The sequence below is a fragment of the Onychomys torridus genome, chromosome 5, assembly GCF_903995425.1.
Source record: "Onychomys torridus chromosome 5, mOncTor1.1, whole genome shotgun sequence".
Lineage (NCBI taxonomy): Eukaryota > Metazoa > Chordata > Mammalia > Rodentia > Cricetidae > Onychomys > Onychomys torridus.
Window position 1 is genome coordinate 107942499 of NC_050447.1, and position 27654 is coordinate 107970152.

At 40.6% G+C, this 27654-nt stretch overlaps 1 protein-coding gene across 7 annotated transcripts in view; it reads left to right on the forward strand.

The window, feature by feature from the left end:
• The first annotated feature begins 8760 nt into the window (after positions 1 to 8760).
• Positions 8761 to 27654, forward strand: part of Prpf4b (pre-mRNA processing factor 4B) — a 32504-nt gene continuing 13610 nt past the window's right edge. For all 7 annotated transcript variants that reach the window (XM_036187200.1, XM_036187197.1, XM_036187198.1 and 4 more), the window contains exons 1-8: positions 8761 to 8951; positions 15885 to 17081; positions 18985 to 19158; positions 21613 to 21768; positions 22642 to 22723; positions 24271 to 24481; positions 25788 to 25861; positions 26880 to 26970. In XM_036187200.1, the coding sequence (XP_036043093.1) occupies positions 8911 to 8951; positions 15885 to 17081; positions 18985 to 19158; positions 21613 to 21768; positions 22642 to 22723; positions 24271 to 24481; positions 25788 to 25861; positions 26880 to 26970 (2026 nt within the window). In that variant the 5' untranslated portion in view covers positions 8761 to 8910. The remainder of the gene's footprint in view (positions 8952 to 15884; positions 17082 to 18984; positions 19159 to 21612; positions 21769 to 22641; positions 22724 to 24270; positions 24482 to 25787; positions 25862 to 26879; positions 26971 to 27654) is intronic.

Here is a 27654-nt window from a genome sequence, read left to right on the forward strand (position 1 = left end):
CATTGGTTTATGAGCTAGACTTGAGCGGAATCATTTCTTTGGTTGGTTGTTGGTGCTCTTTGTGGGGCAAACAGACACATTCATGTCTTAGGAAAAGTTACAAGACCAAGGCTTAGATTGAGACTGTGCTACTAAACTTTGGGGAGGTAGATGAGTTCACTGTTTTAGTGGTGAAATGAATAGTGCTTGCTGATGCTTGCTGATAATCCTGATGAACTTGATGATGACTTATTTAAACAGTCCATGAATGAAGCTGGAATGTACTAAGATAAGGAAAACAGGAGACAATTTACTAGAGAGAGGGAATAAGAATAAAGTTTTAGCCAAGTTCTGTGCAATCTTCCTTCCTTTCCCCTTCATTTATTTGATTTTTGAGACAGGGTTTCATGTAGCCCATGTTGGCCCCTAATTCACTTTGTAGCCAGGTGTTATCTTGAACTTCTGATTTTCCTGCCTCCTCCTACCAAGTGCTGGGATTAGTATGCGCCACTGCGCCAAGTTTCAGTGTAAGGTCTCTATAAGACAGTCAATAAATATATCAAGAATTCAGCACAGGCTGGGTGGTGGTGGCACATGCCTTTAGTCCCAGTACAGGCAGATCTCTGGGAGTTCAAGGCCAGCATGGTCTATAGAGTGAGTTCTAGGACAGGTTCTAAAGCTACACAGAGAAACTCTGTCTCGAAAAGACCAAAAACAAAACAACAACAAAGAACTCAGTGAATAATTGACAAAAATGGTGGAAGGCATGAGACTCTTTAAAAGAATGTGCAGAGTAAGTAAGCAGCTTGTGACTTAAGTGGCGTTTACAAGAGGAAGGGTCATTGAGGCCTAGGTCAGAGGGAAGCCGAAAGCACATCATGCTAGGTGCACACGCCTTCCCTTTTGTCATTATCCCGTAAACAATCAAGTTCTCTCTGGGCAGTGATTTCAGCAACAACTTCATGCTTTACTGCACATAGCTGTGGCCACTTAGCCAGTATGGCTTACTGGCCACCCAGATGCATGTATACCTGAGACTGCAATGCATTCTTTTATCCTTTAATCGTTTTCAAGGCATCTCCATATTCACATGGTTAATCCCATTCATCAAGCAGGTGTGCCACTCCATACCTCATAGAAGACAGCCCTCCATTCTCTATATGGACACCTCATTCTCAGCTCATCCATGGTTGTGTGTCCTATCACCCATTATAGGGGCACACAAACACTACCATAACAAAGGAGGCATACAATCCCAAGCCACAAAGGAAAAGATAGCCACACGGGGAATGTTCCCTGTAACACAAATCTTAGAAGGTCTTATTGATAAAAAACCCAGAGCCAGAGCTTGGGGTGAAAGCTGGAAAGATCAGAGAAGCAGAACAAGCCACATCCAACCTCATCTCGCCAATTCCTCAGCCAATCCTGTTTCCATGCATCCTCACTCAGACTGAAAGCCTCTGAGTCCTCACCCCTGAGGGTCTCAGTTGAACTGCTGCTTAGTTCCTGTCTCCTCAGGCCTTATATATTGTTCTCCACCTAGCCATGTTACTTCCAGGGATTAAAGGCCTGTGTTTGCTTTCCAAGCAAAGGCATGAGATCTCAAGTGCTAGGATTAAAGACGTGTGCCACCACTGCCTGACTCTGTTCCCAGTGTGGCCTTGAACTGAGAGATCCAGATGGATCTCTGCCTCCTAAATGATAGGATTAAGGGTGTGTGCTACCACTGTCTGGTCTCTATGTCTAATCTAGTGGTTGACTCTGTCCTCTGATCCCCAGACAAGTTTATTAGGGTACACAATATATCACCACAGTTCCCATGGGTACTCCACCCTCACACAGATCAGGCACTTGAGCATGTCTCAGGACCTATTGAATAATCATTTAATCATTCCTTTCCAAGTCACCTTTGGCTGTCAGTACTTATTAAGAATCTAGTTGTGTTGTGTGACTTTTCCCAAGGAGATATGAACAAATGTCTACTGGTCCCAGATAGGGAGCCAGTGACAGAGCAAAGAAACAATTCCATCACAACCCAACTCGGCAAACTAATCAGTTGACCTACGCCCCAGGCAGGCCAACAGGCTGGAGAATCTCCTTAGCAGTTAATACTGCTTGTTATGCCTTGGGTGGGCATGAACCTTAGGAGTCTTGTGAGGCGTTCACTTCCTGAATGTTAAGAAGACTTCCAAGTATTTCAATTTGGAACTTTCTGAGTCAGTCTCTCTCTCCTCTCTCTCTCTCTCTCTCTCTCTCTCTCTCTCTCTCTCTCTGTGTGTGTGTGTGTGTGTGTCTGTCTGTGTGTGTGTCTGTCTGTGTGTCTGTCTGTGTCTCTCTCTCTGTCTCTCTCTCTCTCTCTCTCTCTGAAACAAAAGTCTCACCATGCATCCTTGGCTGACCTGGAATTCATAAAGACCCTCCTGCCTCTGCCTCCTGAATATTGACATTAAGGGTCGTACCCCACACCAGGGACTTCCTTAGTCTTAAGGAACCTCCAACCAGGATGAAATCACTACACAGCAGAGCAAAGCTTTAGAAATGACCTCAGGTAGCAAATTGAATTCCACAAGAAAAAAAAAAAAAAAACAAAAACAGAATCTCGGAGGATAAAGTTAATGTAACAAAAGCCACAACTTCACATCGGACTTCTTCAGTTCTTCCATGTCTTTAAAAGACAAAAAAGCAGTAATTATAAAAAATATATTGGTGAGTTTAGTGTTTCTACCACACAAAATAAGGAAACAATAAACTATATTAGAGTAGGATTTCCATAGCACTGGAACTAAATTAGTGACTCCCGCTCTGGTGAGGGAAGATGTGCATGGGAAGCCCCAGAATGACTAAGCAGGAAGTCAGCTTTTAAAGAGTGAAGAAATATCACTAAAGAAATTGTAATGCTATGGCATGGTCATTGGATGCAAAAGAAAGTCATAAAAGCAGGCTAGAAGAACAAATAAAGTTAGAAAACAAAACATGGCAGATAAATCTAACTGCATAATAACCATGTTAAATATGATGGGATTAACCAATCAAGATGCACAGACTGTCACACTAGATTTTATTTCTTCTTAAAGAAACAAGATCCAATAAAATGTCTCTAGAGGAGACATTCCTTAGACTCACTGGCACTGCTTATATAAACATCAACCAGGATAAAGGCAACATCAGGCAAAAGAAACTTCAAAGTAAAATTGTTACTAGTGAAATGCAGAGTTTTAGTTTCATTCTGTGGCTATGATGAAAATACTCTGGCCAAAAGTAATCTAGGGGAAGAAAGGATTTACTTGGGTGATACTTCCAGGTCACAATCAATCATTAAGGGAAGTCAGGGCAAGAACTCAAGCATGAACTCAAAGACAGACCTGCCTCTAACCAGGAAACTCATTCTACATCGGAAGCCATGGAGGAATACTTCTTGGTGGCATGATCATTGGCTCATGCTTAGCTAGCTTTCCTGGAGTCCAGGGCTGCTTGCCCAGGGAATGGTGCTGCCAGCAGTGGGTTGGCCCTCCTACCTGAATTAACAACCATGGCATGCCCACAAGTCAATCTAATCTGAGGAATGGTGTGATTGAGACTCCTTTCTCTGATATCTCTAGGCTATATCAAGTTGACAGTTATAGCTAACTAGGACACACAGGTACATTTTTATAATGATAACAGGATTGAATTGTTATGCAGAGATAAGGCTGGCAAGTATCTCCACATTAAAAACAGAATCAAATACTGCATGTATGGTAAAATAAATGAAACGGAAAAGGCACCTCAACAACAGCTGAAGTCTTTGAAACCTGACTTTCTTTTTTGTTGGCTTGAGACCAGGTCTTCTGTAGCTGACCCCAAGCTCACCAAGAAGCAGGAGATGGCCTGGACACATGCCTCCATTGCTCAAGCACTGGGATCATCGGTGTGAACTACTCTATCTGGTTCTAAGATTCAATTGTCTTTCTTTCTTGCATGTCTTCCTTATTTTATTTTACTATGTGTGTGTCCCCATGCATGCTAAGCAAATGTTCTACCACTGAGTTATAGTATAGCTAATTGTCAATTAGACATTTAGCTTGAGATTAAACATAATTACTTATTTCATTTCTTATAATAATTTTATGCAATGAGAACTTTTCTTATGTTATTGATTTGTAAGATCAGTAAAGTAAAAACAACAACAACAACAACAACAACAAATAAACCTTAAAAGTCACACACAGTTACATGGTAAATGATGAAACTGAAGTCTGTCTTGGATGCCATGTTCTAAACACTGTTCTAGCTATTGCCTCATTAGTTATATAGACAGCACAGAGCTGGTATAAGCTAGACACCTTGTAACAAGGACAAAAATGCTTACTGAAACTAAAATTAAGGGGGCTGGAGAGATGGCTCAGAGGTTAAGAGCACTGACTGATTGATCTTCCAGGTCCTGAGTTCAATTCCCAGCAACCACATGATGGCTCACAACCATCTGTAATGAGATCTGGTGCCCTCTTCTGACCTGCAATCATACAGGCTGTATACATAGTAAATAAATCTTTAAAAAAGAAAGAAAGGAAGGAAGGAAGGAAGGAAGGAAGGAAGGAAGGAAGGAAGGAAGGAAGGAAGGAAGGAAGGAAGGAAGGAAGGAAGAAAGAAAGAAAGAAAGAAAGAAAGAAAGAAAGAAAGAAAGAAAGAAAGAAAGTGGGTTGGGGATTTAGCTTAGTGGTAGAGCGCTTGCCTAGCAAGCGTAAGGCCCTGAGTTCGATCCTCAGCTATAAAAAGAAAAAAAGAAACTAAAATTAAGTAAACATTACTGTTACATGAGAAAGCAAAACATCACAATGCATATATGTTCTATTCTGAGGATACAAAAAGACTAGTACTAAATTTTCACCCTCTCCATGCATCTAGAATCTGCTCTTCTTTTCTTATATTGCTGTTAACTGCTAAGAGCACCTGAAGCACTATCCTAATTAGTCTGAACAATAAAGCCTGGAGTCAGATATTGAGGGTGAAAGCTGAAAGACCAGAGAAGCAGAGCAGCATCCACAGTCACTTCTTACCTCTACAAAATCTCAGACTGAATGGGGGCATCCTGTCTCTACAAATCCTTAGACGAACGGGGGATGAGATCCTGTCTCCAGATGCCACCCTCCCTAGTGCTGGGTGGCATGCACCACCATCTGGCTCTGTTTCTCTTTTAGACTGATTCAATCTCGAGTAGAGCAAGGTGGCCTTGAACTCCTAATCTTCCTGCTTCCTCCTCCCAAGTGCTGGGATTAAAGGTTTGTGCCACCAATGTCTGGCCTCTTTGGTTAACCAGTAGTTAGCTAGCTCTGCCCTCCGATCTCCAGGCAAGCTTTATTTGTCAGAACACTAACAAAATATCACATAACAGGCAACTACCCAAGCTAACACATTTTTTTTAGACGCAGTACTGAGATAGAACACAGGGCCTTGTACAAGCTACCCATGTGCTTTACCACTGAAGTAGCAATCCTCAAGCAAAACACTTCAAAGTGGCTCTCTTTTTTCTACATCCAATACATTAGTAAATCCTGTAACCTGTCTCTTTAAATTGTATCTCCATCCAACCATATTACCATTCTTCCTCCAATCTAAGCTACCACCATCTCATTGAGATTACTAGAATTAGGTTACTTCTTCATTGAGATGACCCAGATCCCTTGCAATCTACTTCCACAAAGCAGCCAAGTAATCTTCTAAAAAAAATTGAATCATGTCACCCTGTGTTACTCTATGCAGTAAAATTGTAATGAAGTCCAAATTCTACCAGCTCTTTATAGCTTTATCTCCACACCTTTAACACCCTCCATCTCTCTCATTCTCTTTTTTTGAGACGGGTCTCTCTACATAGTCCTGAAATTATGTAAACCAGGGTGGCCTCAAACTCATAGATACCTGCCTACCTCTGCCTCCTGAGTGCTGGGATTAAAGGCTTGTGTCATCATGCCCTACCTTCTGCCAAAACTTCATCTTTACTATCCTTAGCAAATAATTACACCAAATTTATAATATAATTCTATTTTGAAAAACATAATACACATATGCATAAATCTGAGAAAGGACATTCCCAAACATGATCGATCATGGGTAAAAGATTACAATTAATTTTTTCTTAATGTAAAAAAAAAAATTCTAATTCCAACAATTGTGACACCAAAACAAGAAAAGCCATCAAATACCTTACATCTAGTGTGGTCATAGAGTAACAGGCCCCCAGACCTTAGCACACTGATGTCATGTTGGAGGAACCATTTTGACCTTAGAACCTAGCATGCAGGTCTCAACACCTGCCAAAATGGGAACATCAACCTTATCCATGCAAGAGCTGGTCCCTGGTTCCTGGACCCAGGAAAATCCCTAAACGTCCTTACCTTGCTTTTCAGCTTCTGTAGTTTTCCTCCCTTACTGTTCTTGCTAATCAAAGTGTGTCAAGAAGGATGTGGTTTTTGTACATAAAGGACAAAAAAAGATAAAGCTCGGGGCTGCATGATCTGGGTAAATTCCCTGTGTAGTTACTAGCAGGCAATATAATATAGATTTTCTATGTTTTCTTTAGTGGAGGTACCATGCAATGATAGTACTTATACACAGAATATAAAAATAAATCATAAATCACCAAAATAAATCACACAAGAAATACTTTTCTATATTAGTAATTACTATTCATTCATATAGACATTTTGGTCATTATTTCATTTTTCATTTTTATACAATGAGAACTATTATTCCCCTATTATTGATAGGTAAAACTAGAAAAATAAGAATATGAGTTAGTCTTAGTTGCACGGTAAATGATGAAGCCCTTTGCTGGCATAAATCCTATGTTCTTTTAAAAACATTTTTATTACATCTTATTTTGCATGAATAGAGGGCAGAAGACAATTCACAAGGGCGTCTGGGTATTGAACCTAGCTCCTCAGGGCTATTAGCAGGCATCTGAGCCACCTCACCAGCCAGCGCTCTTGTTTTTTTCTAAACACTGTTCTAGCTGTTTCTCTTCATAGTTATAATAGTGCAAAGTTGATACAATCTAGACACCTAGTAACAAGGACAACAATGTAGTTAGAAGATGTGTGTCAAACCAGAATGACATAAGAACTGAGAACTGTTACATGAGAGCAAACTATGACATTGTGTACACAAGAGTGAGAGAATTTAATATTTCACACAAGGAAAGGCTAAAAATAAAGCAACATGTTCTTGTTGGTTCAATGTAAGTAACGGAGGGTAATTTTTTTCTTTACGTTTGCCCCGTTTTCATAAATGCTTCAAAACAACAACAAAAAAAGCTAAATTAAGACAAGCATGATGCCTCGTGACCTCAAAACTCCAAATTCCAAGTCTAAACTCAAGTGCTGTCCAAATGGCGTTCTACACTCTTCAAAGACACCTGGAAACTACAAGAGTCAAACGATTTTACGATGCCGGTAATTTGTTGGTAGTCTGTCACAATGAGCCTATTAAGAGCTTACTGGGATTGATGACTACCGTGTCTTTTAGAAGGTACGAATTTAATAGCTTTCCACGAAAATAAACGTAACTCAAAAACATTTTCCAATTATGTCAGGAATGTGTATCTCGTCTAGAATAATACTTGAAGCAAGCACAGATGGTAGGAAAGGATGAAGCGTTCACAAAGACGCGCTTGCCTCCAAAGCCTCAACTTTTTGTATTGTCTGCCCGCGGCGTGCCAAGTGCTGTTGTCTCCACTGTGTCACCGAACAGGACGGACCTCTACTGGAGGGAACTTGGGTCCGCAGGGAAGCGCAGGGCGCAGACGCAATCTCCGCCAGCAGCTCCACTGACGTTGCGGACAGAGGAGAGGTCCTGGCTGGGGACGGGAGGCGGAGACACGCTGGGCAGGAGCCCGGAACTGGCAAGGCCTCGCTAGACCAGCCTGCCACAGTAGGATGGCAGCAGCTACCGCCGCCCGCTTTAAACACGCCCACGCTTTTCCCAGGACGCAAGCACGCATGCGTCTTTCTTGCAGCCAAAGACTTCCGGGAAGCTGAGTCCGCCTCGCAGTGTTCACTTCCGCCCCGGTCCTCGGAAACTGTGGCTACGGATCAGGGCGTTCCGGTACCAGGGCTCCCGAGGTGGAAAAAGTAAAAAAAAAGAAGGAATTGTTCGGCTGGTCTGTCACTTTGTAAACGTTTCCTGGATGATTAAGCTAAGGTTTGGATTACCTTTACTAACTGTTAACAGTAACAATTTGGGATGTTTTAAACTTCTCTATTTCTCTCTCAACTGATAATAGCATGGAAATGAACTTAGTGGGAAAAAACTTCAAAGGAAAATTTTGCCAAAAATTCCTTAGATTTGTTTATTTTGCTCTTTTAAGAATGGTTTATGTAAATCTGAAATTGGTCACAGTTCGGTATCAGACAGCGTATATTGTTTATTTCCTACTTATCACTTCCAAAAACAAAGCTTAATTCCCATATAAAGCATACCACAAGAAACAGGAGGTCAAAGGGGGACATGGGAGATATTCTGACGGTTTAAAAGCTTTCAGCATATCAATCAGCAGCAATAAGAGACACCAAGATATTTCCACCCACTTCTTGGCCTCACGGAGAATCAGCTCCCAGAAATGCACTCTCAGTTCCAGCATCCTAACCCTTTGCTCCTTACTCCACCAAGTTTCTACACGTAAACGCTTAGCTTCCATACGGACTGTCACTCAAGTTAGAAAGGCCTTGATCTCCGCTTGCTCCGCCCCCTAGCTCCGGAAATTACATCAAGGCACTCGACGTCCCGCCCCCGGACGTAGGGCTTTTCTATCCGGATTCTTAGCGCGGACTCGGAGTGCCGCTTTTCTCTACGTGCTTTGCACATGCGCGACTGCTTTTCCCTTCTTCCTCCGCTTCCACTGGCGTCCACGGTTCACGGAGCCGCCGCCAGAGCGGCGGAGAAGTCGGGAAGTGCAAGATGGCCGCTGCGGAGGCCCCGTCGTTGCGGGAGCAGCCGGAGTAAGTGGACTGTGCGGGGGGTCGGAGCTGGGCCCGCGGGCCGCCGGACGGGAGGCGGCGGTGACCTGCGCGACGGGCGGGAAAGTTCAGGCCTAACGGCGACAGCCAAACTTTGCCTTTCCGCGCGCCATGGGTGGTGCGATGGGAGGCGTGGGAGCGGCCCCGGCTTTGCTGCCCGTGGGGCCGCGGCTGTTGGGGCGCCCGCAGCGCGGCCTGCTGCGCGTCGTTGCCCCGGGAGGCGGCGGCACGAGCGGCCTCTACAGGTCCAGTTCGCGTGGCGGCTGCGGCTGCCCTGAGGTCGCGCCTTCCTGCGCCTCCCCTGGGGACGGTGGAGCTCTCTGGTCTCAACCTCCGCGTGGGGGATCCGAGGGGCAGTGGCGGCATGAAGCCAAGCCCCGCTTTCCTAACGCATACATTATCCCTGAGGTCCTGCTCATGGTAAGAGCAGAGAGGTGGAGGTGCTAGGGTCATACTTTTCGACTGTCCCGGAAATTGTGCTAGCAAAGTCTTTCGCCTTCTACTCCAACCACAACCCAGTATTTCTCTGTCCGTTGGTAGATTATTTCCAACTTTCAAACTTGAGGCAAAGTAAGATAGCCTATCTGGTTTTTGATGCCTGACAGTTTTGCCCCAGTTTATAGTCCTTTGGGAAGACATATGGGAGAAGTATTGGGAATTGTTGCTACTTCTAAACCATACTAGTCTGTTTATAATTAAGCTAATATAGTTGTTGAGACCAAGTGAATAGTCAAAGGCTAACCGTTGCTTAAATAAGAGCAGTGGTTTTTTTTTTCTCTCTCATGTTTGTGCTAGGGAAGCTTAACTTGAAAGAGAATGGCATTGAAGAGCGTGCACCACCACCACCCCTTTATATTTGCATTATCTAGTGTTCTCAGCCTCTTTAGGAAAGCGTTTGATACCGTCTCCAGCAACTTGTGATAGAGGACAGCTTTGCTACCAGATAACTTGATTTATTTGCTGAAGAAGTCCTGAGTTCCCCTTTCATTTGCTTTACTCAACTTGACAGAGAATTCAGCGGGTTTTTTGTTGAGTATGTTTTGTTGTGACAACTTGGCTTAGCAGAGAACAGATAGGGTTTTAACTAGACATAGCTTATTGTTTCTCAGTTCATGGTGTGGCAGTTACAGGATGTCAGTTCAGTACAATGGATGTCTTCGGCTGTACAGCTGAGTGTTCTAGCAATTTGTTCTGAGTATTATGTCCATTTATTTAATTTGAGGGGAGTGTTCATTTTGAGGATGATTCAGCCCTATTACATTTGCATGTGTGAATAATAATATAGTTGTAAACATGCAGTTGTTTAGGCTCTGACAATTGCACATAACACTAATGGTAGTCTTCAATTTACCCTCCCTTGCCCCAAAGAAATTGTGTAAATGGAATTTTGTTTTGGTTTGGTTTGGTTTTTGTTTCTTGAGACAGGGTTTCTCTGTGTAGCTTTGTGCCTTTCCTGGAACTTACTCTGTAGCCCAGGCAGGCCTCTAACTCACAAAGATCCGCCTGCCTCTGCCTCCCAAGTGCTGGGATTAAAGACGTGCGCCACCATCGCCCGGCTGTAAATGGAATATTTTTTCTGTGTCCTTTTTTTCGCTAATTTGAAAGTAATTAATGAAGAAAGTGACAATTTGATATGAAAGTAGGCACTATGTGTATTGTGACCATAGTGCTCAAACAGTGTCTAAATGGCTTGTAGTTACAGGGAAGCTATTCTAATAGAAAATTAAGAAAGAATACATATATTACATAGTTTAAAAATTCCTCAAAGGCTCAGAGGGCTTTTGTTGTAATGGCCTGCACATTTGTCAGCTTCTTCAGTTCAGCTTTAAAAAAATATTTGCAGTCATTAGCGACCAGGTACTATTCAAATCATTCAAGTGGCAGCTCATTAATTCTTTTAACAGTTCTACTGAGGTAAATACTGTTATTGCTGGTATTTTATGGATGATGAAACTAACACAGAAATAAAGTAGTTTGCTCAAGGTCACACTGTGATAGGCACATTTAAATTTATGCTGTCTGGTTTTAAAGACCCTCTTCAGACTGCTGTACTGTGACTCCCTTTTCAGGTGCCCTTAAGGTTTGAAATAATATTTTTTGCTAGTGTCCTGGAAAGATCCATGTAGTGGGTGAAGAGGGATTAAGGCTCAAATTTAGAGCCCTTTTGCAAATGTTAATAAGCTATTACTTTACCCCTGAGTCACATTCTCAGCCTGAGATTATTGAGAAGGGTCTGGTACTAGGAGTGAACTAGGAACCTCACGTATGCTAGCCTAAATAAGCACTACCACACAGATGCACCTCACTCCCATGAGGGTTGGCCATGTCCTTCAGGCCATTCCCCGAAGCATGCCCTACCATTCCCAGCCAAGATATGCGTTTGATGTGATGTTTCTGATTCATTAAAATTTAATTTCTAGCCGGGGGGGGGGGGGGATGGCGCACGCCTTTAATCCCAGCACTCGGGAGGCAGAGGCAGGCGGATCTCTGAGTTCGAGGCCAGCCTGGTCTGCAAAGTGAGTTCCAAGAAAGGCACAAAGCTACCCAGAGAAACCAACCCTGTCTCGAAAACAAAGTGTTTCAGTTTGTAAGAAATTCATTTAACTACTTCCTTTGCATTCATTTGCTCAACATTAATATGTTTTTTAGGAATTGTCTTTTTAAAAATCAGTTGTCTAGCTTGCTAATGGATACGTTGAATCCTTCCAAAATAAGACTATCCTAGCTGGCAGTGGTGATGCATGCATTTAAACCCAGCACTCCATCGGCAAAGGAATATCTGTGATAACTAGACATGGTGCTGTATATCTTTAATCTCTACATTCCAAGCCAGGTAGGGCTATATAGTGAGACCCTGTCTGACTTTGACCTGCTTACGATGGTGTATGCTTCTAATCCCATACTTGGAAGGCTGATGCAGGAGGAACAAAAGTCCCAAAGCAGCCTGGATTGCAGTGTGATACTCCACCTTATCCTACCCCTGTTTTCTGGGAGAAGTTTGTGAAAGAGAAAGTTAAAGTAACACTAATGCTTGGTAATTAATGACTTCCTATTATTTTGAAGTTGTTCTATATCCGTATTTATTGTGCTAGGTCCTCCCAAGACCTAGGTTGCTTGCAGAGTAAAACCTAACAAATGAGCAAACTGCTGGCCTCCCTGTGTTGTTTCTACTGTATATTCAGCTTGGATCCTGGATAATGTGAATAAATGTTAACCAATACTTGGTAAAATTATCGGTAAATACTTGTTTTATGACAGGTTTATGCACATTCATTTGTTACATTGTAAAATACAAACGTAAAGAATAGATTTATATATAGTCTCTGTTCTCTATGTAAACTGTCCAAGAAACCATCAGTTTTCTTAACCAGCAGCCTTAAGAGAAAGCTGTTGATAATAAACCTGTTTTGCCACTTTGTTTATATACCCATTTCTTGTGGGACTTGTGTAGTACCAAGGTTTGACACATGCTAGGCACTATCCCACTGAAGTGCCCTTGGAACCCTAAACTATAACGCTTGTTTTCTGAAGTTTGTTTTGAAAGATGAACCAAAAAAGATGGAAGTCTGCTGTATGGGTATATAGGATTTGTTGACAGTTTGTCCTAAGATAACATTTTTTATCAGGAAATTATAATTTGTAAAATTGTTTTTTTAAGAGCTAGATAATGTCACTATTTCTAATAGGACTTATTTCATACCTAAAGTTAAAGGCTATACTTAACATCTATTTCCACCATTAAAAAAAAAAAGCATGTTTTTGGGGGGAGGGGGAGGAAATGAGTATATTTGAATCACTTAGGGTATTGCATATTAATATCAAGGAGTATTATGTGTGCACAGAAGTCTTCTGGGGAGCACTCTGTGCTAAGGAAGCAAAAGCAGGGCTCTTATGTAATTACTGTGAGCACATTCCATGTGAATTTAATTGTCACAACAAACCTATGATTTGTCCGTATTACTGATTATCCAGTTTTTTGTTTGTTTGTTTGTTTTTAATGCTAAGGATCGAACCCAGGGCCTTACTCTTGGGCAAGCGCTCTACCACTGAGCTAACCCTTCCAGTTTTTGTAGCTGCAGAAAATGGCAGTAGAGGGCTACAATAGTTGTGGTATGTTGGGCAGCACTTTGAGTCAGCACTTTCTAGAACCATCCCCTTTTAATGGTATTCCTTCAGTAACTTAATCACCACCCAGTCATCTCCACAGGGTGTGTTTGAATAGGTATATTTGTCTAATGTGTATACAGTAATACCTTGGGGGGGGGCAGTTCATGCTAAACACTTACAAATAAGCATTTAATGCTTTTAGGTAGGTGCAGTTTTCCCCACCTGAGCTCACAGACACATTTAAACATACCAACACCAGAGGCAGGTGGATCTCTGAATTTGAGGCCAACCTGATCTACAAAGCAAGTTTCAGGACAGCCAGAGCTACACAGAGAAACTCCATTTCAGGGTGGGGGGACAGGGGTCCTTGCCAAATCCTTACTACTAGTACAGTAGTGGAACCAAGTTTAAACTGTAGCAGCCCACCTTGGGGGCAGCTTACTTTCATTTTCAGTGCATTTTTATGTAGTGTGACTTAGGGTTACTTTTATGACTAAAATTCTTTACTATGGATACTTACATTTTATGCACATTTTAAATGAATGTTTTATCTCTAAAAAGATTGGTGTAATTTTTCTTGAACTTTTCCCCCTATCAGTTAAAATTCAAGGAAAAAAATTGCAATTCAGGGAACCATACTAAAACATCTACTAACAAGAAATTGGCCCACACTAAAACCTGACTCCTCATAGAACAGAGTCCTCTGCATGTCTCTTCAGTACTTTTTCAGAAATTGTAGTTGGTAGATCTCAGGGTTCCTTTTGTTTAATACCATGTAATGGCTATGTGTTTTTCACGCCTTCATTGTTGTCAGCTGATAACTTCTCAGAAATACTCTGTATTCCTCTCCCTTACCAACTTATTAAAAACTGAGGCCTGCCAGAAAACAAAACTGTATACCCCACCTCCTGCTACAATCCCCATAAATGATAGTGCTTTAACCTTGCAGTTCTTGTGCCTTTGGGTTCTCAGTGTCCCTTTAGTTCTGTCTGCCACGCCTAGAATCACACTTTGTCATCTGCAGGTGTTAGACTGCTGTCTTCCACAGAGTTGGTGCACTGACCACAGCCACCTGAGTGTGGTTTTCTCTACCTGACTGACTTGTGCTGCCTGCTTCTCTGCTCCAAGTGCTCCAAGTGCTGGTTCTCCACATTCTTTGCTCACTCTAGAGTACTGTACTGCACCTTTAGTTTTCAGTGTGCTCACTTAACAAATGAGTTGGATCCCCCCACCCCCATACACACACAGACACAGACACACACACACACACACACACACACACACGCACACACGCACACACACACCTCCCTACCCCATGTGATCTACAAAACACTCTTCTTGTCTATTCTCAAAAAAATGGGTTTAGGTGATCCTTCTGTGCTCCAGCACCCCCTTGTTTGTCTTCTGCTAGTGTTTTGCTGTTGGTACTTCTCTCATGTTTTGTGGTTGTTTGTGTGGTGTTCTTTCTCACTGGACTATACTTTCCTTGAGGGAGGCAAATATGTCCTTGCACATTTTTATTTTCTGGTCACCTTGCTGAAAATCTGCATATAGTAGTAGGTCATTTAAAATGTTCAGAGACTGATGAATAGATTCATGATTCTTCCTTTTCAAGAAACAAACTTACTGAAAAGCACCAGGAATATATCATTTGAAGGCAAATGAGCTGAATCTTCCAAATTAGTGTGGTGGACTGAACCCAAGACTCTTAAATTTGCTCTTGAGCCCATCTTGTAGAAAGCAGTGAGGTGCCTTTAAAGGGAGAAGTTACATACTTACTGATGGTCAGAGCTCTGATGTTTGGTAGGATTGGTACATTCAATATGTTATTTTATTTAGAAGGGTTTGAATTTACATGTAAGTCCAGGAGCATCTACAATGCTGTTGAGGCTATATTTAATCTGGAATTACTGAACACTTGATAAGTGGAGTCATAAACTCTTTGAGTAAAACTCATGTGTTTAAAATAGAATATCCCTTAGTTCATTCTTTTTTGCATTCCCCCCCCCCCATGAATATCAACGTAATTTGGGATAATAGTTTCTATTTGAAATTCACAGAGAGTGAATAATTTGCTGAACAAATACTTGATCAAATCCTGAAAAGTTTCTGGTATTAGACTACTGTTGACCTCCAGAATGTCTTTCCCTGTGGTTGTTGTAGCTTGGCAGCTACAAACAAGGAGTCCTCACTCCTGACCAGTTCTCTGAAGTCTTAGTTAGCTCATGGGGGTTTGTTTATATTGTTACTGTCATCTTGAGAAACTTCCAATACACATTGACTGCTTATTTGGAGCTAGTCAATATTAGCCCCTGAGATTTTTTTTTCAAGAGGTGATTAGGTGCGATGTGTTCACAAGTAAGCTGCTAGGCTTATTGTGTAGAGACACCAAGTTTTCTAAGGTTGATCAAGTTGAAGAGATTAGCTTTCCAGTATGTCAATATCTGTGCTTTATGAAAAGAGAAAGTGAGCCTTTTAAGTATTTGTGAGGGTGCTGGTTTCAAATCAAATTACTGGAGTTTCTGTGTAACTAAAATTACCGGGAATTTTATTGTTGCTGGTTTGGATTTCGTTTCAGTTAAATGATTTTTTTTAAAACATACCTTGTACTACTTATAGTTTTTAATTCAACTGTTAAAAACAGATTGTTGTGTCTCTGCCACCTCAGCCTTTGAAATAATATATCTGAAACTTACAACATTGTAGTAGCTAATGTGTTACAGTGAGATTTATTATATCATTTACTATTGTTATAACTGAACACTGGGTAAATATTGCCATTGTAAAATGTGTTTCATATGTTTATAGAATGGATGATGCTGATAATTCTGAGAAGAGTGTAAATGAAGAAAATGGAGAAGTGTCAGAAGACCAATCTCAAAATAAACATAGTCGTCACAAAAAAAAGAAGCATAAACACAGAAGTAAACATAAGAAACATAAACATTCCTCAGAAGAAGATAGGGATAAAAAACACAAACATAAGCATAAGCATAAGAAACACAAAAGAAAAGAAATTATAGATGCCTCTGACAAAGAAGGCCTCTCCCCTGCAAAAAGAACTAAACTTGATGATTTAGCTTTGCTGGAAGACTTGGAAAAACAGAGAGCCTTGATTAAAGCTGAGCTTGATAATGAGTTAATGGAGGGAAAGGTCCAGTCTGGAATGGGGCTCATTTTGCAAGGCTATGAGTCTGGCTCTGAAGAAGAAGGGGAGATTCATGAAAAGGCAAGAAATGGAAATAGATCCAGTACCAGGTCTTCCAGTACACGGGGGAAACTTGAAATTACGGACAACAAAAATAGTGCAAAAAAACGAAGTAAGAGCAGATCCAAAGAACGGACTAGACACAGGTCAGACAAAAGGAAAAGCAAGGGAGCTGTTGACATGGCGAGAGAGAAAGCAAACAGGAGCAAGTCCAAGGAGAGGAGGAAATCCATAAGTCCATCCAAAAGAAGCAAGTCTCAAGACCAAGCAAGAAAATCAAAGTCCCCTACCCTTAGACGGCGGTCTCAAGAAAAAATTGGGAAGGCCAGAACTCCTACTGATGAGAAGATTAAGATTGAAGATAAAGGTAAAATAAAGGATAGGAAGAAATCACCGATTGTAAATGAAAGAAGTCGAGATCGAGCTAAAAAATCCAGGTCCCCAGTTGATTTAAGAGATAAATCCAAAGACAGAAGGTCAAGGTCCAAAGAGCGAAAGTCAAAACGGTCTGAAATTGACAAAGACAAGAAGCCAATTAAATCTCCTTCAAAAGATGCCTCTTCTGGGAAGGAAAATAGGTCACCTAGTAGAAGACCTGGCCGGAGTCCTAAAAGAAGAAGTTTGTCTCCAAAACAGCGAGACAAGTCAAGAAGAAGTAGATCCCCACTTGTCAACGACAGAAGATCTAAGCAGAGCAAATCACCTTCTCGAACTCTGTCTCCAGGTAGAAGGGCCAAGAGCCGATCCTTAGAAAGAAAACGAAGAGAGCCAGAGAGGAGACGACTTTCTTCTCCAAGGTAACTTGTTCATGAAACATTCAAGCTTATTTTTTTCTTTTTGGTGTTTTGAGACAGAGTTTCTCTGTGTAGTTTTTTTGGTTCCTGTCCTGCATCTTGCTCTGTAGACCAGGCTGGCCTGGAACTCACAGAGATCCGCCTGGCTCTGCCTCCCAAGTGCTGGGATTAAAGGCATGCACCACCACTGCCCAGCCACATTCAAGCTCTTTACTGGTTTATATTTTAAAAGAAAAATTGAGTGTGGAGATAATTTTAAATGAGATAGTGTTGAGTTTCATAACAGTAGTGTAATTTAGTATATTAATTATATTAATATTTAAGTGTTTTGATAGTAATTTGTTTATTTTATGAATAGCTTGACGATTTCTTTTAAATTCTTGACTTAATTTAGCTTCTCATTTACCATTTAAATCCAGGCAATTTACTAAATCTTCGTGGGATTATCTTAGCTCAGTGAGGGTGGGAGACCTTCATAAACCCCCTTTTTAGGGGGTGGGGTTGAGACATGGTCTCATGATGTAGCTGTGACAGGCCTCAAACTTAGTGCTTTCACTTCAGCCTCCTAACTGCTAGGTTTACAGGTTAAACTAATGCTGGCCCTAAGTACAGTATACAGTCAAAGAAATGATTTATTAGGATCATAGAACTAAATTTGGGGGGAAAGGGGAGAGGCTTTTTAGAAACCAGCTTATTGTGTATATAGGAATTGTGCTTTTGAAATGATCTGATCATTTTTACTTCCTAAAAAGATGGTGGCTTATAAAGATGGTATGAATTCTTAGCTATTTGCTCATTCCTATTAATACTAATATGTTCATGATCTTGAAGTTTAAATCATCACATCACATTCTGGGAACTTCGAAGAGTTATTTTCAAAGTGCCATCCTAAGAGTTCTTTACTCTTCTAAGTAGCCTTATATTAAAATCCCCCCTTTCCCTCAGCATTCTGCTTTGAGGCTATTTTATTGACCCTCTTTATCTGAAGTGTTTTAGTCAGCCCAGTTTGCTTTTAGTTCAATAGGAAAGTTGGAAAGTTCTATAGAAGACCAAACTTGCATATTTGAAACACCCCTCCCTTTTTAATCGAAAAAAGATATAGACTGAGGAAAAGGCCAAATAATGCAGAAGCCTGTAAGTTCTTGGCCTCCCTATCCCTCTCCAGCCTCTCCCAATAAGTTTATATCCTGCTAGTCTACTTCGTATGCACATTATTGTTGAATATAAGCATTTTCTTATAAATGGAGTCTTGCAATTTATCTCAAAGTACAGATGGTATACTATATTGGGAAAAATACTTTGGTGACAGTATATAGGTTTATTTATTTTTTTTATATTTTATAACAGCAGTAAGTTATAGTGTAGGTGTTCTGTATTTTGCTGATGAACATTAGACGGGTTTATTTTTCACTATCCTGTCTGTTAGTTATATCTGAAGCTTCTTTGTAGAATACACAAGTGAATTTGCCCAGTCTCCTTACATGTACAAGAAAATTCAAGTTAACTCTGACCTCATACATGCGCCAAGGCAGGAATGCACACATACTTGTAATAAACAAATAAGATTTCTTAACCATAGAAATACCAATATATAGACACTTGAAAATGAGGAAATAGGATATTATGACCTATTTAGGTAAATTTCCTTTGAGTTGTACATCCAAAATTTGAGTTTCTTTTTAACATGAATAGCCTTTAAATTCATACATTCTGAGGTCATGGGAAATACTTTTATTGTATGCCTTCTGTAACACCATAATACCAGTGGAGTCATCTGACTTTAAATGGTAATTCAAAATAAATTAATCATAGTTAGTTACTCATTAAATTTGTGAATCTTATGCTCTTTACATGTCAAAAGGATTCTTTTAATTTGTTCTCTTAACTTCCATTTGTTTCCCTTAAGAACACGACCTCGAGATGATATCCTCAGTAGATGCGAACGATCAAAAGATGCCAGCCCCATTAATAGGTGGTCTCCAACCCGAAGAAGAAGTAGGTCTCCCATTAGAAGACGATCACGTTCCCCATTGAGACGCAGCAGGTCTCCAAGAAGAAGAAGCAGGTCTCCTCGGAGAAGGTGAATATAAGGGATAGATGTTATTGTCTGGGTTCATTAACCTTTGCCTCCTCTTGAAACCAGTTCTACATTGGCAGGTTTTCCCACAGACCATTTTTCTCTGAAACATTTAGTTTGTGATCCCATTCCCTCCTTTTGCTGTCATGTGGCACTGCACACAGTTCTTCAGTGTGGTTTCCTTTGATGTTTATACAAGCCATTGGTCGTCAGGTACTCGGTTAAGGGCCTAGGGAGATGGTTCACCTGCTTTTCCAGAAGACCCAAATTTGGGTCCCAATATTCTTGTCGTGTGACCACAACCACTTATAACTCCAGCTCCAAGGGATCCAATGTCCACTTTCTTGGACACTTGAATACACATGGTATTCATGAACAAAGGCACACATGATAAAAGTAATCCTTGAAATGGATAATTCTTAGATTTTTTTTTTCCCCAGAGCTGAGGACCGAACCCAGGGCCTTGGGGCAAGCGCTCTACCACTGAACTAAATCCCCAACCCCAGAATTTGTTTTTTAATTAGCAAGACTTTTAAAAAAAACAAGGTTATATAAATAACTTGGTTAGGATTTTATGATTAAAACATTTCAACTCACTATTAGAAAGCATTTTACATAAAGTGTATTATTTAAAGGTCAATCAAAAAGGTTTAAAATCCATGCTTGTATAAACCTGAACTTATGCATAATGAACATTCTTTGGTCAACCTTTGACCATCATTTGAATATAATTTAGGAAGACAGCATACTGAAGGCTTACATTAAGACCACTTTTACATGTTTCTGATGATTTACTTTTTAAAACTATCTTCCTAGAAATGGAAATAGTCAAGTGCTTCTGCTCACTGTAAGGTTTCTGTGCTGCCAGTGTGTGTAATCGTTGTGATCTCCTTCCTGAGCAGACTGGGGCAGTGGGGTTCCTGCTGCCATCCATCCTCTTGGTGGCCCTCCTGTCTTCTCAGTCCTGGGTCCATTCTCTGTCATAGTGTCATCTTCTCGTGTGTGCAGGTGTCCTAGATGGCCAGAGGGCACTGGATCTCTTGGAACTGGAGTTACAGGCAGTTGAGTTACAGCAAGTTGATCTTCCTGATGTGGATGCGAGAACTGAACCTGGGTCCTCTGTAAGAGCAGTAAGCTGGACTGGAGAGGTGGTTCAGTGGTTAAGATCCCTGGCTACCTTTGTAGAAGACCTGGATTTGGTTCCTAGCACCCACATGGTGGATCATAATCCTCCCTTCTTCTCCCTTTTCACTATAAATAGCTTACTTAATATTTTAAAACTTAAAAAAGCCAGGCGGCAGGTGGCACACGCCTTTAATCCCAGCACTCGGGAAGCAAAGCCAGGTGGGTCTACAGAGCAAGATCCAGGACAGGCACCAAAACTGCACAGAGAAACCTTGTCTCGAAAAACAAAAACAAAAACCCCTCATTTTTACTTTATTAGTACATGTATGGCTGGAAAGTGGCTCAGTGGATAGGAACACTCCACACACATAAAAACCCAAGTTCACATCCCCAGCACTCAGGTAAAAAGCTAAGCATGGCAGTATGTGCCTGTGACTCTGGCATTTAGGAGACAGACAGGTGGATCCTGAACTGAGAGCTGACCACTGTAGCTAAAAAGTATCCAGGTCATTATGAGACCTTGTCTCAAGACAGTAAAATGGAGGACAATAGAGAAAGACATCCCGCTTCTCTGGTCTCTGCATTCTTATACACGGATGTGTGTACTCACCCTCACATATATGTCTACTTTTAAGATAATATATGCATATATCCAGTACATACCAGTAGCCTGTGAGTCACAACTGTGGTGCTGTGAGAATGTTGAGGTAGTGTAGTTCAGGGGTAGAGTGCTTGATTAGCACACACACTCCCCAGAACAGCCAAGAAACAAGAAACATGAGTATTTGTTTCTGTTGAGCTTAACTCCATATTCATGAGGAAAAAAAATGAATCTGACAAGTATTATTAACTATGTTTTAGTTGTTAAAATCTTTAAGTGAGGGGCCAGATGGATTCCTCAAGAGCATTTGGTGCTCTAGCAGAGGACCTGGGTTTGGTTCCCACCAACCACTTGGTGGCTCACTGTTGTTTGTAACTCCAGTTCCAGGAGATTGGATTCCCTTTTCAGGCCTCGGTGGGTATCATTTGTACAGTACATACATAAATACATACATTCATTTTGGCCCACACAAACACAAACATTTAATGACTCCGGGTCTTGCTAGTGCTAGTCCTCACGGCCTCCTCCCCAGGGCTGGGGTTCTATGATGTGCCACCATGCCTGTGCACCTTTCCTTAAAAGACTAGTTCTTGGAGACATTTGGGTTCACAGAAAAATTGAGTATAGAGTTCAAAGTCTCCCTTTTTTCTTCCCTACACATGCATGTCCTTTGCTTACTCTAGTTGATACTGTAGCAAATATTTATCTGTCCTCTTTTTCCCTTCAAATAGAGATAGGAGTCGAAGGAGCAGGTCACGCTTGAGAAGAAGGTCTCGATCACGGGGTGGTCATAGGAGAAGGAGCAGAAGCAAAGTCAAAGAAGATAAATTTAAAGGAAGTCTCTCTGAAGGAATGAAAGTTGAGCAAGAGTCATCATCTGATGATAAGTAAGAATGCTGCTGTGCCCATTTCATGTTTCTAGTTGAGGACTGAGATCTTTTAATTTGATAGGAACGAACCCCTAATTTCATGCAGAATTTAAAAGTTATAACCGTTTGTGATTATTGGGTAGGCTTATGGCATAGGTAACATTTTTCTGATTTTAGGGGTTCTGCTTTGTCTAAATTGAGTTGAATATTGGGTCATCATTGTACTGAATTTTCCTTTTGTTTTTGTTAGAACAGACCAGTTTAGGGGAAGATGTTTCTGTAGCAGGAATCTTAAAAGTTCTTATTAATAAAATCAAACCTGAAGCCAGTTATTGGGGTGAATGTTGAAAGATCAGAGAAGCGGTGGACATTGAGCCTTGTCCTTCTGAAAGAGTTTGTGTAGCCCTGGATATCCTGAAATTCACTTTGTAGACCAGGATGGCCTCAAACTCAGATCTGTCTGCCTCTTCGGGGATTAAGGGTGTGTACTGCCATCAACTGGCAGGTGTATACTTTCTTGTTTTTCATGTTGGCTTTTGCTTGGTTTGCAGGTGGCACCACAGCCTGCTTGCATTTTTTATAGGAAATAGACCAGAAACTTCCGTGAGCTTTCTGTGATAATAGCTTACTTCTTCTAGCTTTTCTGTAGAGATGAGAAAGCTCAGGTCAGAGCAGAAAAAGAACTCTTCTCTAAGTTTATGTAGATCTCTCTTTGTTTCTAGTTTTGGTGCCATGAACAAGGTGAGGAGGGTAAAGCCATTAGGCTTCCATCAGGCAGCTGAAACTCAGATCAGCAGGGTTGGTTTAGATAGTGGCTCCAACTTTAATTTTAAAATGTGCAAGGTAACAGTTTGGGAATCTGCAAAAATGTGTGAAAACATTTTTTTAAAGCCTTGAAGATTTTGATGTAGAGGAAGAAGATGAAGAGGCTCTAATAGAACAGAGGAGGATACAGAGGCAGGCGATTGTGCAGGTACGTGATGTTCCATCTCATGCGGTACTCAGAAGCAGAAAGGGTTGTAAGTTGAACCAAGAAGGGGAATAATGACAGTAACCAGGTCACTAGAAGAGCTCACACATTTGTGACACTTGCATTTCTTTAGTTATTAAAGCTGACATATGTTGGTCTTTGTTTTCATTGCATTGTAATGTAAACTTTTTGTGTAAAACATGAGAATGTGAAGTGTTCTTTTTTTCAACAAACATGAACATTCTTACAGTCTAGGATAAATTGTAAGTTCATTTAGTAAAGTCTGTGATGTTATACAAAAAACACGTTAGTATCTAAAAAGATAATGGCAGGGTTTATAAATTGCAATATTGCTTTAATTTTATTTTTTTTTGTGTGTGTGTGTGCATGCATGCATGCGAGCATGCATGTACATGCATCATGGCATGAGTATGGTGAGATGGATAATTTGGAAGGAGTTGGTTCTCTCTCTCCATGTGTGGGTTCTGGAGATTGAACTTGGATTGCCAGGCTTGGTAGCAGTTAACTTTTGCCTACCGAGCCTTAATTGCCAGCCTGTAATTGGGGTTAAATGAAAATCATGTGAGAAAGGTGCTCTACACAGATCTCAACAGTAATGAAGTAATAAAATTTGCTGCTTTAAAAGACAAACCACATGTCCTTGGCTGTCCTGAGTCAGAAGCCTGGTACAGTCACTGGGGCCATTGGGACAATAGTCCTCATAAAGTGCCTTCTCAAATGACAAAGACAAGAACAGCCATGGCATCTCACTTATCCACACATAGCAAACGGTAAGGCAGGAAACCAAGGCAAGAATCAACTGCAGAGGAAGCAGGACAGACCTGAAAGGTTTTTAGTGGTACTCTGGTAAAGTCTTGATTAAGCCAATACCCCTGAAAATTGGTTGAATCTGTTTTATTCTTGGCCAAGTTCATGACCCCTTATCTGCCACCCTTGCCAGATGGGCTTCAAAACTTAGGCACTTTTGAATGTTAAAACAGTAATATGGTGTGTATCTGTGTACATCTACTTAGAGTCATCTGAGGGATCTAAAACAGATCCTGTAATCAGCTCATTAATATTTCTAAAATGAGATACATGAGTGGTCATACCAGATGATAAAGAACAATGATAAATAGAATTCCATATGGTCAAGTCAGGTTTTACCACCTGATGACTGTACGCCAAACACAGAAATACTATTCAGATTTTTTTGGGTGGGGTTGGTTTTTCGAGACAGAGTTTCTATGTGTAGTTTTGGTTCCTGTCCTGGATCTCGCTCTGTAGCCCAGGCTAGCCTCGAACTCACAGAGATCTGCCTGGCTTTGCCTCTGAGCACTGGGATTAAAGGTGTGTGCCACCACCACCTGGCTACTTTTCAGAGTTTGTGATGTCTGAAATTTTGTAAGGATTATTATGCACCTGATGCAAGCCAGGCATGGATGTCTTTGTTTTTACATTTGCATGACTCCCATTGTTTTAATGCTCTTTGAAATTAATATATTTAGATAATTGGTTTTCTGAAGCTGATGTATCTATTGTAATTACAGAAATATAAATATCTTGCTGAAGATAGCAATATATCTGTGCCATCTGAGCCAAGCAGCCCCCAGAGCAGCACGAGGTCACGATCACCTTCTCCAGATGACATCTTGGAGCGGGTAGCTGCTGATGTAAAAGAATATGAGCGGGAGAATGTTGACACATTTGAGGCTTCAGTAAAAGCCAAGCATAATCTGATGACGGTTGAACAGAATAATGGTGAGTTAGAGTGTCTTAATGATGCTTTTCCCTGTAGTTTTAGCTGTGTAACTTTATAATGATTAGATTTGAGGGAAAATAAAAGGGAGTAGGAATATTATGCTCAAATAATGATCTACAGTGTGCTTTTTAGCTTATTTTTTGTATATATGTGTCTGTGTATGGTAGGGGTTGCATGTGCAGGCCAGGGGACAACCCCAGATTTTATTTCTCAGGTCCTATTCACCTTTTCTTGTCTTGGAACTTGCTAAGTAGGCCAGGCTGACTGGCCATGGAGTCCACCTGTCTTTGTCTCCCCAGCATGAGGGTCACAAATACATGCAGCTGTGATGCCCTGCTTTTTTTTTTAGACAGGTTCTGGCAAGGCAAGGAAGGACTCTACTGATTCTCATTTCTTGTCAAAGATGTCTGTATTTTTATTCGGTCATCTGACAGATGTATGTGAATTAAGTCCAGTTGTGGCGATCCACTAGATACTAATTTAACAATACTGTACATCAGGTTGTTTTCGGTGCTGAGCTACGGAGTTTTGGAATAGTTTTCTAGAGAGCCAATGTGCAAGAAGTAAAAGAAGTTTTATTACTACTACTGATTTTTCTGTTGACTTAGGTTTTAGTTTCTGTTTTTATTTCTCAAGTATTACTCTAAGAAGTATGATTCTTGGATCAAGAGTGGATTAGTTATGTGTGCTCTTGTCAGATTCTCTCCTTGCAAGTTGTGTGATCTTGCCATCCCATAAACCACATCTGGGTACTTAGTTAGCCAAAGTCTTATTGGTATAGGTATTAATCTTCTTTTGGACTTTTAGCCACTGTCCTTAATAAGCACTTGTACTTAATGGTAGTTTTCATTTTCATTTCCCTTACTGTGAGTTAGGTGTGTGTTCAGTTGTTGAAAACCATTGTATTTACTTCCTCTGTAGTCTTCTAAATGGGTTTAGGTATCTTAGGGGCGAATTATAAACAGGTGGATGCTGATCTATTGCTGTCCAGAGGAGGAGATTAACCCTTTGAGGTATTTAAATAAGATTTTAAGGATAACTTTATTTTAATCCAGGATTATCATGTAGTAGCTTTTAACTTATTTATTTAAACTGGCAGTGGCAAAAGTTGATGTTCGTCTTTCTGGGGTGTACTTATAGTGGATTTTTATATCAAGCATAATGAGCTGCTTCTCAATTGAATTATTGGTTGAAAGCCAGTGTGAAAGATAGAAAAAAAGTTTGATAATATTGCTGATTTTTCTGTTAACTTCTATTTTAATTTCTGTTTTTATTTCTCAAGTATTAATACATATTTCATTTAAGGGTCATCTCAGAAGAAGCTTTTGGCGCCTGATATGTTTACAGAATCTGATGATATGTTTGCTGCTTATTTTGATGTGAGTAATTTTAAATCAGTGACTTAACTATTTAGTGCATATGAGCAGTTACAGAGAGAAATGAGGTCCATGTTAACATAAGAAAACATCTGAACAGCCTGTGTGCATAGCATCTCAAAACTGAAATATACTAGCTTTGTTCCTCCCTAGAAGAGGATGAATTAAGATGAAGTGAACATTTTCCCCATTGAAGTATCAGCAGCCATCAATGACGAGAAAAGATTGATTTGGGCTCCAATCTATAATCAGTTGGCCTTGCTGCTTTGGGTCCATGAATAGGCAGCATCTGTGGCAGGAGCAGGTGGCAGTAAAATTGCTCATCTAATGGTCAAGAAGGGGAAGAAAATGAGAAGGATTTTTGGGTCTCAGAGTCTTCTTTGAACTTCTACTAAGTGCCAGCTCTTACAAGATTCCAGTAGTGTCTGTCAGAGAAACAAAAGACTTGGGAGTGTTGGTTGGGGGTGTTTAATAACCAAACAATAACATCATTGCGGGACCTTCTGGGTATCATGGGGAGTAATATGGATAGGGTTCTTCACAAATACTAGATAGATGTTGTTGTTTTTAATATTCCACACAGGCTCAACCTAGTAACAACCAGTGAATATTATACTACATTTCATGCCTATGTGGTAAGGGTGTACAAATGTGGACTTACACAAGGAGGCAGAGAAAGAAAGGATGAAAATCGGTAGCCTATGTTGGACACTCTGATAGTTAACAGAGTTTATTGTGTAGGGATTTCTCCAGTCTGTATTACCAGCTACAGAAAACCAGATCTGATTTTTAATTTTTATTTTCATTTTTAGTGCCCTAATTATACCCAAAAGCTTTTGGGAATCTTGAATGTTTTTTCTGTTATTAAGATTATAAGATATTTTGGTAATTATGATTCCTTGAATTTATATAAGCAATAGTAACCATCAACGGATTAATGAAATGTTAGTTTTGCCATTTTTTGTTATTAAGGAGGTTTGCAGTCACCCAGCAACCACTCATGTTGCCTCCCTCATTTCAGAGTGCTCGTCTCCGGGCTGCTGGCATTGGGAAAGATTTCAAAGAGAATCCCAACCTCAGAGATAATTGGACAGATGCAGAAGGCTATTATCGTAAGTTTGCATTTCTCATCAACTTTAAAATTCATTGTGCAATTCCATAAAAGCACACTACTCAGTGTAATCACACATTGGTGAACACTGAGTAGAAAAGTGTGGCACAACCAGTCACAGCACATGAACTTTAGTTATATTCTACTCAGCAGCCTAGAAACTACATATTAATTAAATAAAGCAAGGCTAAATGTGTGTAGATATTTTCAGCCATGAGTGAATTCTCTAGAGAGGGTCTATCACTATAAGTCAAGAGAGCAACATACAGAGGAACTCAGGTGCCAGCCCCACAGTATTTGTCATGTAGTACTATAGCTGATGACACTTCAGTGAGCACACTTACAAGTTGCCAGCAGTTGATAAGACCACAAGAACTCTTAGAGTTGTCTGAAATAGGCATGCAGCTTTGTAGATGAACAGTATTATTAAATAGAAACACAGAGCCAAATACAGAGTTAATAGCCCAAGAGGTCTGAGCAATAGATAAGAGCTAAAAACCTTATCCTTCATTGCCTCTGCTGTCCTCCTCCTCCGCAAGAGACCTACTTCCTGTGTCTTTTTTTATTGACTTTCTGTTCTGCCTTCTCATTGGTTATAAACCCACCCACATGACCTCGTTACTGCCTAGCTATACAGACCTTCTTTGATTGGTATTAAGATTAAAGGCGTGTGTCGCCATGCTGG